Source organism: Macrobrachium nipponense, chromosome 28 (genome assembly GCF_015104395.2).
Source record: "Macrobrachium nipponense isolate FS-2020 chromosome 28, ASM1510439v2, whole genome shotgun sequence".
Classification (NCBI taxonomy): Eukaryota; Metazoa; Arthropoda; class Malacostraca; order Decapoda; family Palaemonidae; genus Macrobrachium; species Macrobrachium nipponense.
The window spans coordinates 18,388,777-18,406,096 of record NC_087217.1 but is presented as its reverse complement, the minus strand read 5'-3'; the positions used below and the strand labels follow the sequence as shown (position 1 = coordinate 18,406,096).

The following is a 17,320-nucleotide window of genomic DNA, read 5'->3' as shown; positions in this document are numbered from 1 at the left end:
TCCCATATCCTTCTTATTTCTATTTTCAGATCTTGATACTTTATCCATTTTTTCCCTCTCTTTCTCTTCAACTCTGGTGTCCCATGTATTGCGACATCAATGAGTGATACTTTCTTCTTGACTTTGTCAATCAACGTCACGTCTGGTCTGTTTGCACGTATCACACCCTATCCGTTCTGATACCATAGTCCCAGAGGATCTTTGCCTGATCGTTTTCTATCACTCCTCAGGTTGGTGCTCGTACACTTATTACTGCAAGGTAGCTGATGTTTCTTGCACAGGCTCCAGTGGAGGGTCTTTTTGCCACTGAATCATGCCTCTTTTTGTACTGGTTCTGTGCAAGTGCCGGGCATTCACTTGCTATGTGGTTTATGGTTTCATTTTTCGTATTGCACTTCCTACATATGGGAGAGATGTTATTTCCGTCTATCATACTTTGAACATATCTGGTTCTTAGGGCCTGATCTTGTGCCGCTGTTATCATTCCTTCAGTTTCCTTCTTTAGCTCTCCCCTCTGTAGCCATTGCCAATTGTCATCGCTGGCTAGTTCTTTAGTCTGTCTCATGTATTGTCCGTGCATTGGTTTGTTGTGCCAGTCCTCTGTTTTTTCTGTCTTTCTCCTGTCTCTGTATATTTCTGGGTCTTCATCTACTTTTTATTAGTCCTTCTTCCCATGCACTCTTTAGCCACTCGTCTTCACTGGTTTTTCAGATATTGTTTCCCCAGTGCTCTGTTTTCGATGTTGACGCAGTCCTCTATACTTAGTAGTCCTCTCCCTCCTTCCTTTCGTGTTATGTATAGTCTGTCCGTATTTGCTCTTGGGTGTAGTGCTTTGTGTATTGTCATTTGTTTCCTGGTTTTTCTGATCTATGCTGCGGAGTTCTGCCTTCGTCCATCCCACTATTCCTGCGCTGTATCTGATTACTGGCACTGCCCATGTGTTTATGGCTTTTATCATATTTCCGGCGTTGAGTTTTGACTTGAGTATCGCCTTGAGTCTCTGCATATATTCTTTCCTGATCGTGTCCTTCATCTCGGTGTGGTTTTATATCTCCTCCTTCCATTATTCCCAGGTATTTGTATCCTGTCTCATCTATGTGTTTGATGTTGCTCCCATCTGGTAGCTTTATCCCTTCAGTTCTCGTTACTTTGCCTTTTGTATGTTGACTAAGGCGCATTTTTCTATTCCAAACTCCATCCTGATGTCTCCCAGATACAATCCTTACAGTCTGGATTGAGGGTATCTATTTCCTTGATGCTCTTACCATACAGCTTGATGTCGTCCATGAACATCAGATGGTTGATTTTGTTGCCTCTTTTCTTGAGTTGGTACCGGCATCCATCTTCTGTAGTACTTTTGTCATGGGAATCATGGCTATACGAAGAGTAGTGGGGACAGTGAGTCGCCCCCTGGAAGATCCCTCTCCTGATATTGAACCTCTGCTAGTCTTTTTCCAGAGCTTGTAAGTTATTGTATTTCCAGTTGCGCTTGTATTTTTGAGGAAGCTGATGGTATTTTCCTCTTGCCCCATATATTTTCAGGCATTCTATTATTGCCATGTGTGTGGTATCATGTCGAAGGCTTTCTTATTAGTCTATCCATGCCATGCTTAGGTTGGTTTTCCTTCTCCTACTGTTCTTCATTACCATTTTGTCTATCAGGAGCTGGTCTTTTTGTGCCCCTACACTTCTTCTGCAGCCTTCTGTTGGTGGGGGGGGGGGATGGTGTTTGTCTCTCTAGGTAGTTGTATAGCCTTTCACTGATGATACCTGTTAGTAACTTCCACATTATTGGTAGGCAGGTGATAGGCCTGTAGTTACTGGCTATATTTCCCTTACTCTTGTCTTTTTGTACTAAGGATGTTTCTTCCTGTGGTCATCCATTTGGGTGCTTGGTGATTTGAGATACAATGCTGGAGTTGTTCTGCTATTCGTGGGTGTAGGGCCTGAAGTTTTGAGCCAGTATCCATGGACTTCATCGGGACCTGGGGCTTTCCAGTTTGGCATTTTCTTTAGTTGGTGTCTGACTGTGCTGTCGTGATGTCTGTGAATCTTTGTTTTATTCTCCTGTTTCTTCTTCCTTGACTTCTGGAGCCATGTTTGCATGTTTGTTGTGTGATACCGGATTGCTCCATAGTTGTTTTCCCAGAGTCTCTTACTTGATTCGGCTTCAGGAATTTCTGGTGTTGTCTTCCCCTCTTAGTTGGCTGTATAGTCTTTTCTGGTTGGTTTCCGAATAGTTTGTTCTGTTGGTATCCCTTATTCCTGTTCATGTACCGTTGGATCTTGTGTGCTTTGGCCTTAAGCCTCTGTTTTACATCTCTATTGTGTTGTAGTCCCTCTCTTGTACTTTGTATTTCTCGTTGAGTTCCCCTCCCTTTTTTTCTTGCTTCTTAGAGCCTTTTTTCTGCCATCTCTTTCAGTTTACTCAAGTCAGATCTCATCACCATGATTTGCTTTTCCAGCGCCTTTTCCAAGGAGGTTGCTGTTTTGGTTTCGTGGGTTGGGTTTGTGACGGTGGTGTTGGTGTTCGAATCCCCATCAGTTCTGCTACTATCTTGCTCCTGCATATGTCAAGTTATTTGTTTCTGTGATACGGTGGTGTGTATTAGGCCCATTATTTTCATTGACCTCACTTGTTTTCTCCCTTAATTTTCTTGGTGTTGTAGGCTTTCATGGAGGGGATCTTTGTTCTCTCTGTATCTGGCTCCATCCATTGTCTAATCTTTTCTACCCATTCCGTCCTCTCGTTACTTCGTCTGGTGTTTCTTCGTGTGTCGTTGTTTGATACCTCATCCTCCCTGTCGTCTTCTGTGGCATCGTCTCTCAGTTCGTCTTCGTGTAATTCGTTGTCGTGTGACATTTCCCTTTCCAGTTCTTCTCTTTTCTGTTGGGGAGAGCCAGTTCTGTTCTTATACTATTGGTCTGCCAACCTCTGCTCTGTTTGGGGGGTGTTATTCCTCTCATTCCAGATGTTGACCAATCTTCTTCTATATCCTCTCTCCGTCGGGTTGCTTCTGATGTAGCATCTCCATATTCCTTATTTTCTTCTCTTGTCCATTTCTTCCTTTTTGCCTCTGTAGCTCCAATCTCAGGCTGTTCATACTGTCGTTGTGTGATCAGTTGCTGGATGACGACCTCCAAGTACCTGACCCGTCTTCCCTACAATTGGGTTGAATACCTGGTTGCCGGACGAAGCTCCTCTGTTGCCAGAGGTTCCATTTACGTCGTTGTCGTTATTCCATCATTTCTTTCCATCTTGCTGAGTTTTGCTATTTAACCCATAGCTGGACCCTACCCCATCAGGATAGGTACTCATTTACAGCTGAGTAGACTGAGGAAATTATGGTAAAGATCCTTTCCCAAGGAATCAACGCCGAGGAGAGCGGTCACCCATCCAACGACTGACCAGCCACAATGTTGCTTAACTTGACTTAAGTCTATTGACGACCTAACCCACTCCTCCACTGCGCCACACTTATTATTATTATTATTATTATTATTATTATTATTATTTTATTATTATTATTAGGTAAGGTAGGAGACCCTCTCTCATACATGATTTTTGTTAAAAGAGGTGGCGGCATCAGCGGAATTGACTTTATATAATGGTCTTTTCATTCTTCTTATTATTTCCGATCTGTGAGAAGAAAATAATAAGAAGAATTGAAAAGACCATATAAAAAATCAAATCCGCTGATGCTGCCTCATCATCATCATCATCATCATCATCATCCTCATCATCATCATCATCATCATCCAATAATATAATAATAATAATAATAATAATAATCAAAATAATAATAATATAATATTTTTTTTGCTCTATCACAGTCCTCTAATTCGACTGGGTGGTATTTATAGTGTGGGGTTCCGGGTTACATCCTGCCTCCTTAGGAGTCCATCACTTTCCTTACTATGTGCGTCGTTTCTAGGATCACACTCTTCTGCATGAGTCCTGGAGCTACTTCAGCCTCTAGTTTTTCCAGATTCTTTTTCAGGGATCTTGGGATCGTGCCTAGTGTTCCTATGATTATGGTACAATTTCCACTGGCATATCCCATATCCTTCTTATTTCTATTTCAGGTCTTGATACTTATCCATTTTTTTACCCTCCCTCTTTCTTCTTCAACTCTGGTGTCCCATGGTATTGCGACATCATGAGTGATACTTTCTTCTTGATTGTGTTGTTTATTATTATTATTATTATATTATTATTATTATTATTATTATTATTATTATTATTATTATTATTATTATTATTATTACAGAAAAATGAGACTATTCATGCAGAACAAGTCCACACGAGCTATTGACTTTGAAATTCAACTTCCAGAGAATAGTGTTCATAAAGAAGAAAGTAAGAAGAGTTACAGAGAATTCCTACCGAAAGAGATAGTTCTAAACAACTTACCGGAGTCTCTCTAGCAAGGAAGAAACACGAATTATGTCCTAGTCCTGTCGAGGGACGAAGCACTGCATATCGTAAAACCGTCTCTCTTTCTCCATTATCTTGCATAATGTTCGCTTTCACTTCTACCACTCATCTTGCTAAATAAACAGACATACCGTATTTCTTCTTTTATTTTTGTGAAAGATTCAGGAATACTGATGCAGCTAAATAGAATTCACGAGTTTAAGCTTATGCGTCTTCATCTAGCTGTTACGATGTGCGATTTAATGTATCACTTCAATGGATTCTTGTTTTTTTTAGTGACACCACAACAGAACAACAGAAACTGAAACATTTTGCACCAAGAAGTCCGCCGAGAATTAAACAAAGCCTTCAGAGCAATGCAGCAACAGTAAACAATGTTATCCTCAAAGTATCGAATCTCCGCGTCCAACAACAACCAGTTATTATCTGTATGAAAAGCCTTTAAGCTACTTCCCTGGAAACTGCAAGTCCTCGATATGTATCGAGTCCTTGGGAATCGCCAGATATCCTAACGTTTGCTTTCAGAGGTAACGATGCCATTCTTAATATTTATTGAACACCTTGTTACGGATTACTAGAATAGACTAGAATACAATAGTGTATAGACTTTGGGTCAAACGCCAAGTGCTGGGACCTATGAGGTCATCCAGCGCTGAAAGGGAAAGTAACAGTAAAGAAGGTTTGAAAGATGCAACGGGAGGAAAACCTCGAAGTTGCAATAGGAAGCAGCTGTAGAGAGGGTAGAAAGTCGGGAGGAGGAGAGAGGTTGCAGCTAAGGGTCGAAGAGACGTTGCAAAGATCCCTAAGTAATGCCTGCCTGCAGTGCGCCACGTGAGATGCAATGACAACACTAACCCATAAAGGGGAACGGCCAACCAGATTCTGTTTAATCGAACCTCCTTCTACTCAATTTAAAATGGACACGTAAGGAATCTGAATCTTCAAACATAGAGTTTTGGAAGTATATCGAGCAGTTTTGAAAACAAAATCGAACAGTTTTGAAAGCATGCCATCTATGAGTTTTGAAAAACCAGCGAGCTGTTTTTGGAGTGTGCACTCAAAGTTTCGAAATCTTGGTATCTAACATTTTAGAAAGCCTGCTATCTAACAGTTTGCGAAGCTTTTAGAACAGTTTTCGAAGCCTCACATCAAAAGTTTGAGAAGCCTGCTAGAAAAGGTTTCGAATCCTGCTATAATGCATTTTTCGAAGCCTGCTATCTAAACGTTTTCGAAACCTCGCATAAAACAGTTTTCAACGGCTCTTACCAAAATGTTTAGACGCCTGCTATAAAACACTTTTCGAAGCCTCCTATCAAAATGTTTTAAAAGACTGTCATAGTACTATGTAATAGTTATTGAAGCCTGCTATAATACATTTTTCGAAACCTACTATTTATCAGTTTTCGAAGCCTCCTATACAACAGTTCTCAAAGCTACTGTCTAACCGTTTTCGAAGCTCTCTATAAAACAAAAGGTTAAGTTTTCGAAGCCTCCTATCAAAATGGTCGTTTTTCGAATCTGCTATAAAACAGTTTTTCGAAGCCTCCTATAAAACAGTTCTCGAAGCCACCATCTAACAGTTTCTCGAAGCCTGCTGTAAAAACAGTTTTTTTGAAGCCTCCCCTAACGAATAGGATCAGAAGGTTGCTATTAAAAAAAAAAAAAGTTCTGAAAGCCTGGTATCAACCATCTATTAGTCCTGAAATGGAAAATACGACAGACTCCGTTCATTCGAGTATCATCGTTTCACGGGACCTTTTCTGAACGAAATTGAATCAAACGTTATATTACTGTATAGGCAGGTATGATTTTTCCAAGCGAGCTATTGCATAAAACGCTCCTGCAGCAGGATTAACACAAAGGAAAGGAGACGGCCCGGCTTTATTTGAAGCCCTATAAAAAGTTTAACGCGAAAATCAAATTTCGTATTGTCTTTCTTTTAGTATACGTCATGATCATCATCATACATGCCACTGTTCTCTTACTGTTATGTTTTGTTAGTGTGAGTGTGTGTGTGTGTGTGTGTGTGTGTGTGTGTGTGTGTGTACAAAGTCATCATCATCGTTCTACCTGCTGTCTATGTTCTATTTTTAATTGATCGTATGTGTTTCTCATTTACCATTTATTTATTATGAACAAGTATCTAAGTCAGTAAAATTACAGGATGTACGCAATTCTCATGATTATCCTTTGTTCTGCTCATCCCCTACTTCCATGTTTACTTCACTCATTCTTTTATCCTATTTCATTATCAAATTAATTGTTTCCAATACACCGAAGGAAGTTTCTTACGTATTTGAACTTACTTAGAGTAAGTTCAAATACTTGAAATACACCGTTGATTATTTTGTCTTTCAATTATCTCTAAACTCTCAATCATTTTAATTCCTCCAGTCATTCTGAATGGTTTATAAAACGACATTCTACCGGTTAGTGATGTCAGAAGCAAATGATTCATTACCAACTTATGGTATATCTGTCTATTTAATATTTTTGCTATTTGAACGTTAAGGAAATTGACAATAAGTTTAGTCCGTTAACTCGATCCTAAGCCAGATTTCGTGGTAATAATCAAGCCAGTAACTTAGAACATCGATCAAATTTTGTCAAAATTTATCTTTTCATTAATCATTACGATTGATCACATCACTTATTCCTCTCGGAATTATTATATTATATACTTCATTATTCACATCTCATCATTCTTTTCAGACCGGCTCATCATTCTACATTTTTCCTTCAGTAACCACTGAGATTAATCATACCACTTAATCTTCTCTGAATGACTCTTAATCTCGTCATTCTCCTTATTGAATAATCGCCTCTCATCATTCTTTCCACACCAGCTATTCATCTTTCGTTCTCATTCTCCTCCCCTCCTTCCCCACTCTCACTCCTTACCTGTAGGAAGCTTTCTCGAGTCTTGGAGGGCGAGGAGGGATGGCGCCGAGGTCGTCCTTGAACAGGCCTGGGAAGTTGAGGCTGAAGCCTCCCCCTCCACTACCCTGGGCAGGAGGGGCAGCAGGGGCCGAGGTCTCGCTGGAAGCATACTGGGTCCCTCCGCCCCACCACCTCCTCCCCCTGCCAACGACGCTGCTGCTGTTGCTGCTCACCTGCAAGAAGTCGCCGACGAAGGGAAAACTTTTAATTAAGGCTCGGGTCTAGGGGAGGGGGAGGGGTCTTAGGGTTTTTTTTTTTTTTTTTTTTTTTATTTTTTTTTTTTTTTTTTTTTTTTTTTTTGCTAACTCGTAGGTTTTTTTTTCTTTCTAGAATCAGTGATGTTTAATGTATACATATATATAAAATATGATCTTTACGGAAAAGAGTGATCTGAATTAACTGTATGTTCTAATCAAACTGCAACTAAGAAAATTCCAAAGCGACGTTACACACAATTATGATCATAAGAAGCCACAAAGTGCAGTGCAATGAATGGCGTAAAGTGAACTTATATATAAAGTAACAATTGTGAACTCAAAATTGAATATCTCTTTTGACGGGACAAAAATTGGGGAATTTGAACATATTAAAATGTGCTCGACACTTACACTTACATGCGGCTGAAGGAAACTAAATTACTGGATGTGAAGAATCAGGAGGAAGATAGACGAGGAAGATGAAAGCTACGACAGAGATCACCGAGGTGGGGAAAAAAAGAACACTCACCTAAAGGGGAAGGAATGACTCCGAAGGGGAAAAAAAGGATAATGCCAGGAAGGACTAAAGGAAAATATATTGATGAAGATTGGATCAGAAGATGGCGGAATAAATGGAAAGAGAAGGAAGAAAATGTATAGAGGGAAAAAAACAAGAAGGAAATAAAACGAGAGCTTATGTACATTACGAAGCACTATCTATGAGAAAATGATACATGAACCTCGACATTGAAACCTCGCATTAAGTAATAATTGTTTCCATAACTAGATTAGAGAGTTAGATTCTTAATCTATTGAAGATAAGGAAAAAGAGTGATATTAGGCTAAGAAAAGTATTATCACCTCAGTAGCTAATTAAAAGAATAAACATAACTTGATTCATAGCTGTAAACTCCCTCTGAAGAGCCAACTAACCAGGGGATTTATGAAGCAAAGGGTTTACGAAGTAGGCGATTACCCAAGGTCATTCGCGGCCATTCTAACGACTTTACGAGGTGCTGTATAAGCGAATCAATTAAATGGCCGAGGCAGATAGGGATATGGGAGCTAGGTCAGCACTTCATAACATTATCACACAGTGGATGTGAAAACGCTCTGAATATAATTCATATTGTTATGATAAACGAATATAAAAGTAATACTTATAAGTTTATTTTCAAATTATAGTCGTATCGCTCCTTCTTTTAACGGATTTGGCATCACTTTCAATAAAGACACGAATGTTTTTTTTTTTTTATATATATTCACGAAGCCAATATTTTCAGTATCAGTGGGAAATGACAATTAAGAGGCAATCTTTATTCCAAAATTAAAGGACACTGCAGTATATGGCATTTTACTGCGCCCAGTTTCTAACGACAATTGTTTTTTTCAGAATGTTGATATCATGAAGAAATTCACGGTGAACGATCTTGTCGAAAAATAAAAAAATAAAAACCTACGCCGCAATAAAATTACTTTTATTCCTCACTAAAATAAATGACGAACTTGTTCTTATATGTGATAGTGGAAAAAAACGAAAAAAAATTGGGGGGAAAGTAACTAATGATACTTTATCAATTACAAAATATTCTCATATATATATATATATATATATATATATATATATATATATATATTATATATATATATATATATATATATATCACTATTCTGTATAATGATCACAGACGCAAAATATCAGCCTTGTTCATTAACATTCTTTGTAGTATAATAATCAATGCATCGTAAACGCCCTCTCTTCCTTTGGGTCACACGAATTTGAGCTTACGTTCGAGGAGGAAAATACCGTTACGGGAGAAACGCCGTAGGAGCGACACCATGATAAAGATATAATCCAAGTATAGTGCCAGATATAATTCAATTATAGTGTCCTTATTCGAAGTGGGGCTTAACTCTGAAATGTCCTGATTGCATGACGGAAAAATTGTTAAGCAACTGGGCATCCAAGTACCACTTAGCGCGCTCGCAGTAACTTATGGTCAGTAGGACTGTAGGGAAGAACGCGAGCGGTGTTAGATATCTTATAAGTTAAAGGTAAAACTACACTTTTTATTCTTTCTTTGGCTGTTTCTGGTATTCTGTGACCGTCAGCGAAGGAAGATAATGCGACTGGATAGTTTTATGATTTCACGCAAGGAAAACAGAGAGAGAGAGAGAGAGAGAGAGAGAGAGAGAGAGAGAGAGAGAGAGAGAATGCAACTGGATAATTTTATGCCTGCACGCAGAGAGAGAGAGAGAGAGAGAGAGAGAGAGAGGATGAAGATGCGACTGGGATAATTCTATGACTTCACGCAGGGAAAACAGAGAGAGAGAGAGAGAGAGAGAGAGAGAGAGAGTTTTGTGATGCTCTGGCAGTCAACATGAGAAAACAACTGAAATTCTAGCTATGTCCTACTTGTAAACAAAATCTCGTCTATACATATCTACTCTACATCCAAACATTGGCACGATTCTCTCGTGGGAACTAGACCTAAATTGAAAGGATTTCTGGATCTAGCTAAAAGGTACCTTGTAATACACGAAGGTGTGGTGGTGTTTTAAGGGCTAAAATTGACCCCGCCCGGTGGAAATGGACAACATTTAAAAACAAAACAATAAATAGTGCAGTGAGGTACTGACAGGTGCCTGAGGGACTTCTTGATCTGCTAAAGGACAGATTAAGAAACTGTAGGTGCGGTATTTTAAGGTATTTTAAGGCTGACATACAGCACGGTGGGAAGAGGGGGGGGGGTGTTGAAGGAGGGGGGGGGAGTATAGGATACATCGTAATTAAATAGTGCGTAAGGTCACTGTGAATTGCTGGTCGTAGTAGCTGTGTCGTGATATTTATTATTATTTTCTTTTTTTGCTTTCTAAAGTTGCAGACTTCTATTCTACGATTTCTATTGGGCACTAAATATCTCTCTCTACGTCCAGTCTCTACGCTGCTCTTTCCACCAACAAAGTAAAAATGAAAATTCAATTTATTAAAAAATACTTGATTTTCAGCTTTATTAAAAAAAAGACAATTGATTTTCAGCCTTATTAATTTCACAAAAAAAAAGAGAATTGTTTTCAGCTTTATTAAAAAAAAAGAAAAGAAAAAAGGAGAATGTCGACAAGGCTCCAGGTGGGAAAACATTTCGAGTTACCTGGAAAATTCGGTAAGATTGTGTTTTCGGTTCCGCTCGAAGACGGAACATGAAAACTCTTTATTGGAAAAGTAATTTAGGAACTGAAATCAAATAAACCCAGTCACTATTCTAGATGCAAGCAATCAAAGATTACACTCACATAAGGGAATACATTAACTTAGGAATTCATACAAAATAAACCAACGTACATAACTGAATAAAATGTACCGCAAATAACAAAAGAAAATGAACACGAACAATTTCTAAGTATATCCAAGATCTTAAACCCACACCCTATTACAAAATGTGCCCAAATAATAAAATGAAACGACAAACTATCAAATACCTCGATACAGGGAAAAAAAATTATGTATCTAATAATTCATCAAAGGAAGACATATGTTTAAGTATCGCATGTTTGCGTCAATGTGAGAGAATTCTTCGTGAAATTTTGATCGAGGTGTACAGGCGTTATGAGTTTGAATATATCATATTTTAAATTTTCACTCGAATTGGATAATCAACGTCTGACTTTAAAACAAGATCTACCAGGTAAAATCATATTATGAAACTGATCATCTTATTTATGTTTATACTTGGCGGCCAAGAAATTCTTGAGAGCGAAATTATTCAAATTTAGATAGATTCATCAGCGTAATTCTTTTCACACAAGAGTACTGTAACGTTAGGAATGGCTTCAGCGAAGAATTGAATTTCTAAATACGTTGGTTTTTTGTCAAAGTCCTTCTTTGCCTTCAATTATACTAAACTGACGATAGAGAAGTTATTTTGGAAGTTGATGAAAGTTAAAGTGAGCTATCAAAGAAAATCGTATCAAATTGATCACTATCAACATCACTCATTTAAACAAATGAAAGGAAAAAAACACTTCAAACACCTTTGCACAAATGTAAAACTAATTAATGATGACAAATAAAGAGCTACCACCTGGATGGAATCAACCTGAAGCTCGAGAAAAAGAAAAAAAAACGCGAAAAGTCGAATTTCCTAATAAAAAGCATACGAAACTGTCGACTTTGCTGCAGAAAGTCGTTGGCTGATTATTCACAAGAGAGCTAATGAAAGACCCTTTAAGCCAATAGGAGCGATCCCCGACGTCTCTCGCATTTTGACCGAGAGATGATTCCTGAGGGCGAGACTGTCTATCTCGTCGTAAGGCAAAGTACGATATCTCTCTCACAAAGCTCCGTTGGGGACGAAAATAATAATAATAATAATAATAAAATAATAATAATAATAATATAATAATAATAATAATAATAATAATAACAAGAGTCACTAAATGGCGAAGACATCATCAGTGGTGTAATGTGTAGTATGTGTGTATATATCAATTATATATATATATATATATATATATATATATATACTATATATATATATATATATATATATATATATCTATATATATATATATATATATATATATATATATATATATATATACGTATATATATACACCACTGTGGATTGTTCACCATAATAATAATAATAATAATAATAATAATAATAATAATAATAATAATAATAATAATAATAATAATAATAATAATAATAATCTAGACGTTATTGATTGGGATGAAATATAACTCAGATATGATAAGACATTGTGTTTACTTTTACGTTATCGAGCTCGGTCGATATAATTCAGAATTCACGTGGGAATTTTTACCTCTCTTTATGTCGTGGCTAAATAATATGCGCAGACAATAGTATACAATAAAAAACACCTTGAAAATCATCTAATCTTAGCATAGCATTTTCTCTCATTTATTCTTGCTAGGGTATGTAAATATTTATACGTGTGTATTCATACAGCTTTGAACCTTCGTTACAAGTATTTTTGAATGCCCAAAAGTGAAATTAACACAAATTAGGTAGCAAAGGAAATTTGTCTTTAATGTATTCATAACGCTTATGGTGCGTCGTACAAATACTGTAAAGAAAAACGCTCTCTATACCACAAATAAACGTAACTTTTAATTTTAATTTGCTCAACAATATGATGTTTTTCTTGACTGAGATTACCATCGTTATGATTAAAAACTAAAAGGGAAAACAAAGCGAAGTTTAAAGATAAAATAAAAAAAGCTTTAAAATTGAAAGTTAAAAAAAATGTTTTTTTCTAAACTCATCATGAAGGAAATACCTTCATGCGAGGTGCCCAAAATAACAAATATGCGAGAACATGAAAAAATATTCAGGGGTGACCATAAAATTGGCAAAAATATCCCCAAGTGAAAACGTACTAAGAAAATGGAATTCATTACTGGACGAATGCCCCTTTTTAGCGTGTGGCTTTAGCAGTAGAGACTGGGAACACTCCATTTGATCTAGTAGGTGGGTTGAAACGAAAGTGACTTTGTGGCGGTCAGACCTTTTGGTGATGGCCTCAGTGCAAGTTGGATTACGTATGATTGTTTTGTAGACTTTAGTTACATTTTCGACGTGAAAAAATTTTGTGTGCACAGATGTCTTTATTGAGATTTTCTAGGGGTTTAAGTCTTTGATCTGGGAAATAAATTGATATTTGTATACCAGGTTCTTTCGGTTCTTAATGAGGCTTATTTTTATTGTATTTTGTTCTGAGCTATGAACTCATGCGAGAAATAATTTAACAGATTTCATGAATCTTTATATTGCAATGCAAATGTATCTAATTTAACAAAAATACATCACACTCGCAAACATATATATATATATATATATATTATATATATATATATATATATATATATATATATATATGATATATAACAATAGAAAGCATGGTGCTTATGTAAGGTAAGGAAAACTATACCATTACGCTTATAACGCTCATATCTCGTGCAGTTTTGCAACGCCTCTTAGAATGATGCGAGCTATGAGAAGACATACGAAATACAAGCTATATAGGTTCTCTCTTAATCAACATTAAATGGTCATTCACTAAATTCAAGATTTTCAATCTATTTGTATTCAATCACATTAATTTTTGCACTTGTGTATGGATAGGTATCATCAATTTTCAAACCGTTGGCCAATTGCGAGATTCAAAGGGCTGCCACCACAAGTTGGAACTCATAATACCGAGTGAGTTGCAATAACGAATATCATGATCACCAATCATTGTCATCATCACACGATTAATCATCAAATCATTATCATCAGCCACTTCAATGAAACCAGTAACCTGGTTAGGCCTCGCCTGCAGAAGAGGACGAGGAGGTTAGGGTCGAAAGAGAAAGCGAGAGAGAAAAAAACATACAATTAGTGGATTAGCTTCAAAAATGGTGTTTATTTTTGTTTGTGTGGGTGGAATGAAAGGGCATGAGGAACTCATTGCTTCATCTTTTTATACATCATGATACATGGAGGCTTCCTGTTAGAGGATATATATATTATATATATATATATATATATATATATATATATATATATATATATATATATTATTTGATATATCATATACATATATATTGTATATATATGTATATGTATATATACATATATATATTTATATTATGTATATATATATGTATATATATATATATTATATATTATATATATATATATAGATATAGATATTATATATATATATATATATATATATAATATATATATATAATATTTGATATTCATATTTATATATAAGTATATATGTATATATAATGTATAATATCCAATATATTTATATTACATATATTTCTATATATAAATTTCTGTCCAGAGGAATGAAGTGACCGAGATGTTCATAATGATGCTAACTATACCAGAAAGAAATACATTCGAAAATTGGATAAGTTACTTTTGAAAAAGTGAGGAAATCAGGAGGACTCAGCTAGATGCTAAAAGAAGGATTGGTTGCTAAGATAAGATAAAACATATAAGATTACAAAATAAAAAGAGGATTATAGTTCTTTGGAATACGAAGTATAAATATGAGCTAATATACACAATATATGTATACGTATTTATATGTATGTATGTCTGTATGTATATATATATATATATATATATATATATATATAATATATAAATATATATATATATATATATATATATATATATATATATATATATATATATATATATATATATATATATATATATATATATGAATGACAGTATCTAACGTATAACATCATTAAAATGAGAAAACCTCCACTAGAATATAAAATGCCCTACAAAACAGCCTCTACTCCGGTTTCCGTACGTTTGCCCTACTTCAGAAAAAGCGATCCAACAGCCACGAAAAAAAAAACAAAAAAAGATAAAAACGTATTCCTTGTCTTAGTATGTAAGGAATGCCATGCTCATTACCAAGCCTATGGTAACATCACGTAGAAAAAAAAATTAAAATTCTGGAAAATGAATGAAGGGAGATGAAAAGCGTTTGACAGTCTCACATCATTTTTCCTTGGAAAATGGTTAACGTCAAGCAAATTAACTGCCACAAATAAATAAATAAAAAATGTACATATATATAATTATATAATATTATATATATTAACTAATATACAATTTTATATATATATATATATATATATATATATATATATTATATATAAATACATATATATACGTATATATATATCATATATATACATACATACATTATATATATATATATATATATATACATATATATACATACATATATATACATAATATATATATATATATATACATATATATATATATATATATATATATATATATATATATATATATATTTAGTTATAAAATGCAGTCCTTAATCATCCCGTGTTCCAATGTCTATATATACATGTGCGTATATATATAAATATATATAAATATGTATATACTATATATATATATATATATATATATATATATATATATATATATATATAAACACAATGAAAAATACATGTATATCCAGTTAATTCTCTTGCCTAAAATACTGCTATATCAAGTCTCTAATTAAAATTAAATTGATACTTAAGAGGAAGTGCCTGTGTTCATGCTATTTATAAACAGAAAGTGTCACATTCGCGTCTACTTAGGTGCATCGGGCTTAAGAAGCAAGTGTAAAATTTGCTCTTTTTACTGGTTTATTGTTTAGTCTTTTATGTTTAGTGGTTCTGCAGTCTTACAGCTCTAATGATATTAATTAGTGTTACTAAATAGTAATATTAGTGAGGTTATAACGTTTATTTAGTTCTAGTAATATTGATAAGAAACGGCATTACATTGTCCACTGATTTACTTAATACTCATCTGTCGTATATTTAGATATGACTGTATATTTAATAGTAATAATTTCATGATTATTTTTCTTTGAGATGGCAATAAAAAAACATGGAATGGCTTAACGTTTCTAAACGGGGGATCTGAAGATCTTGGGCCACCCAAAAAAACTGTAGTACAGCTTTAAATCTCCATCTAAATGGTTACTCAAAATTCCAACACACCACTTACCTTTCGGCCCACAAAGTACAGGGGGGGCTCAAAAAAGATTTCTCATTCTTTCTGTGTGACCAGAGATCAAAGTGTCAAAGTGATTTGAAAGTGGTATGAAGAACGTGCACTCCACTCAAGAAAGGAAAAAAAAAACGTACTATAGTAGATTCACATCAACCGTGCATTTGCTGTCTAGGCCAGTCCCTTACGACGATTCTGATTGGCTGTTGATAAGCCAGTCACAGGACTGGAAAACTCTCAGTCTCTAATTGAAAGTTCACATGGGTAGGATCTATGTTCCACCTCTCCTAAGGTTATACGTCTTTCAGGAGAGGTGGAACATAGTACATCCTGTCTATGTGAACTCTCTCTCGAGAGTTTCCAGCCCTGTGATTGGCTTAGCAACAGCCAATACAGAGCGCCGTAAGGGACTGGCCTAGACATCAAATGCAGAGTTGATGTGAATCTACTATAACACTGCATTGGGTTGCTGACGACTACTACAGATCCTAAGAAACTGAAGTGGACTCCTCTACGCAAAAAATTAAACACATATATATATATATATATCTGGTCCTCTTGCTATTCTAATCAAGGGTTAGCCGCCTCGTTTGTTCTTTTTTTCGTCTCTCATTTTTTCTTCGATCTGTTATCATGATTTGCTCTAACATCTTCTAACTACTGGTTTTCTCTCACGTCTAAAAAACCCTCAGTCATGCATCTCAGGCGATCGTAACGGAGGAAGTATTAATACCTGTTGAGGCTGAGCCTTGGGCTGAGCCTTGATTGGCGCAGGCGCCTGGCCCTGAGGTCGGCTCTGTGCAGCCGTCGGCTGAGCCTGACCTGAGCCTGAGCTGAGCAGCCTGAGGCTGACCCTGTGGCTGAGGCGTGTTTTGAGGCGATTTTGCTATGTTGGTCGTTGCTTTTTCTTGCTGCCATCTCCGACCCTTTACAGCAGTGGGAAGGAGGAGGAGTAGTAGAAGGATGTGGTGGTGGTGGTTGGTGGTGGACGGAAGAGCGGGCGGGAAAAGTGGGCAAGCAAGCGGTGGTGGGAGGAGAGAAAGAGAGAAAAAAAGGAGAGAGGGTGAAATCACAGCGGTCCTTTTTTTTTCTTTATTATTTTCTTTCTTTAAATTCCTTCAAATCAAAACTCACTTCAGGCAACTCTCTCTCTTAATCACTTG

General features: G+C 35.9%; 1 protein-coding gene across 1 annotated transcript in view; it reads right to left on the bottom strand.

The window, feature by feature from the left end:
* Positions 1-17,320, bottom strand: part of LOC135201917 (synapsin-like) — a 272,048-nt gene that overhangs the window by 117,320 nt on the left and 137,408 nt on the right. Inside the window, 3 exon segments of the mRNA XM_064231214.1 lie at positions 7,340-7,410; positions 7,413-7,551; positions 13,903-13,917. Of these exon segments, the coding sequence (XP_064087284.1) occupies positions 7,340-7,410; positions 7,413-7,551; positions 13,903-13,917 (225 nt within the window).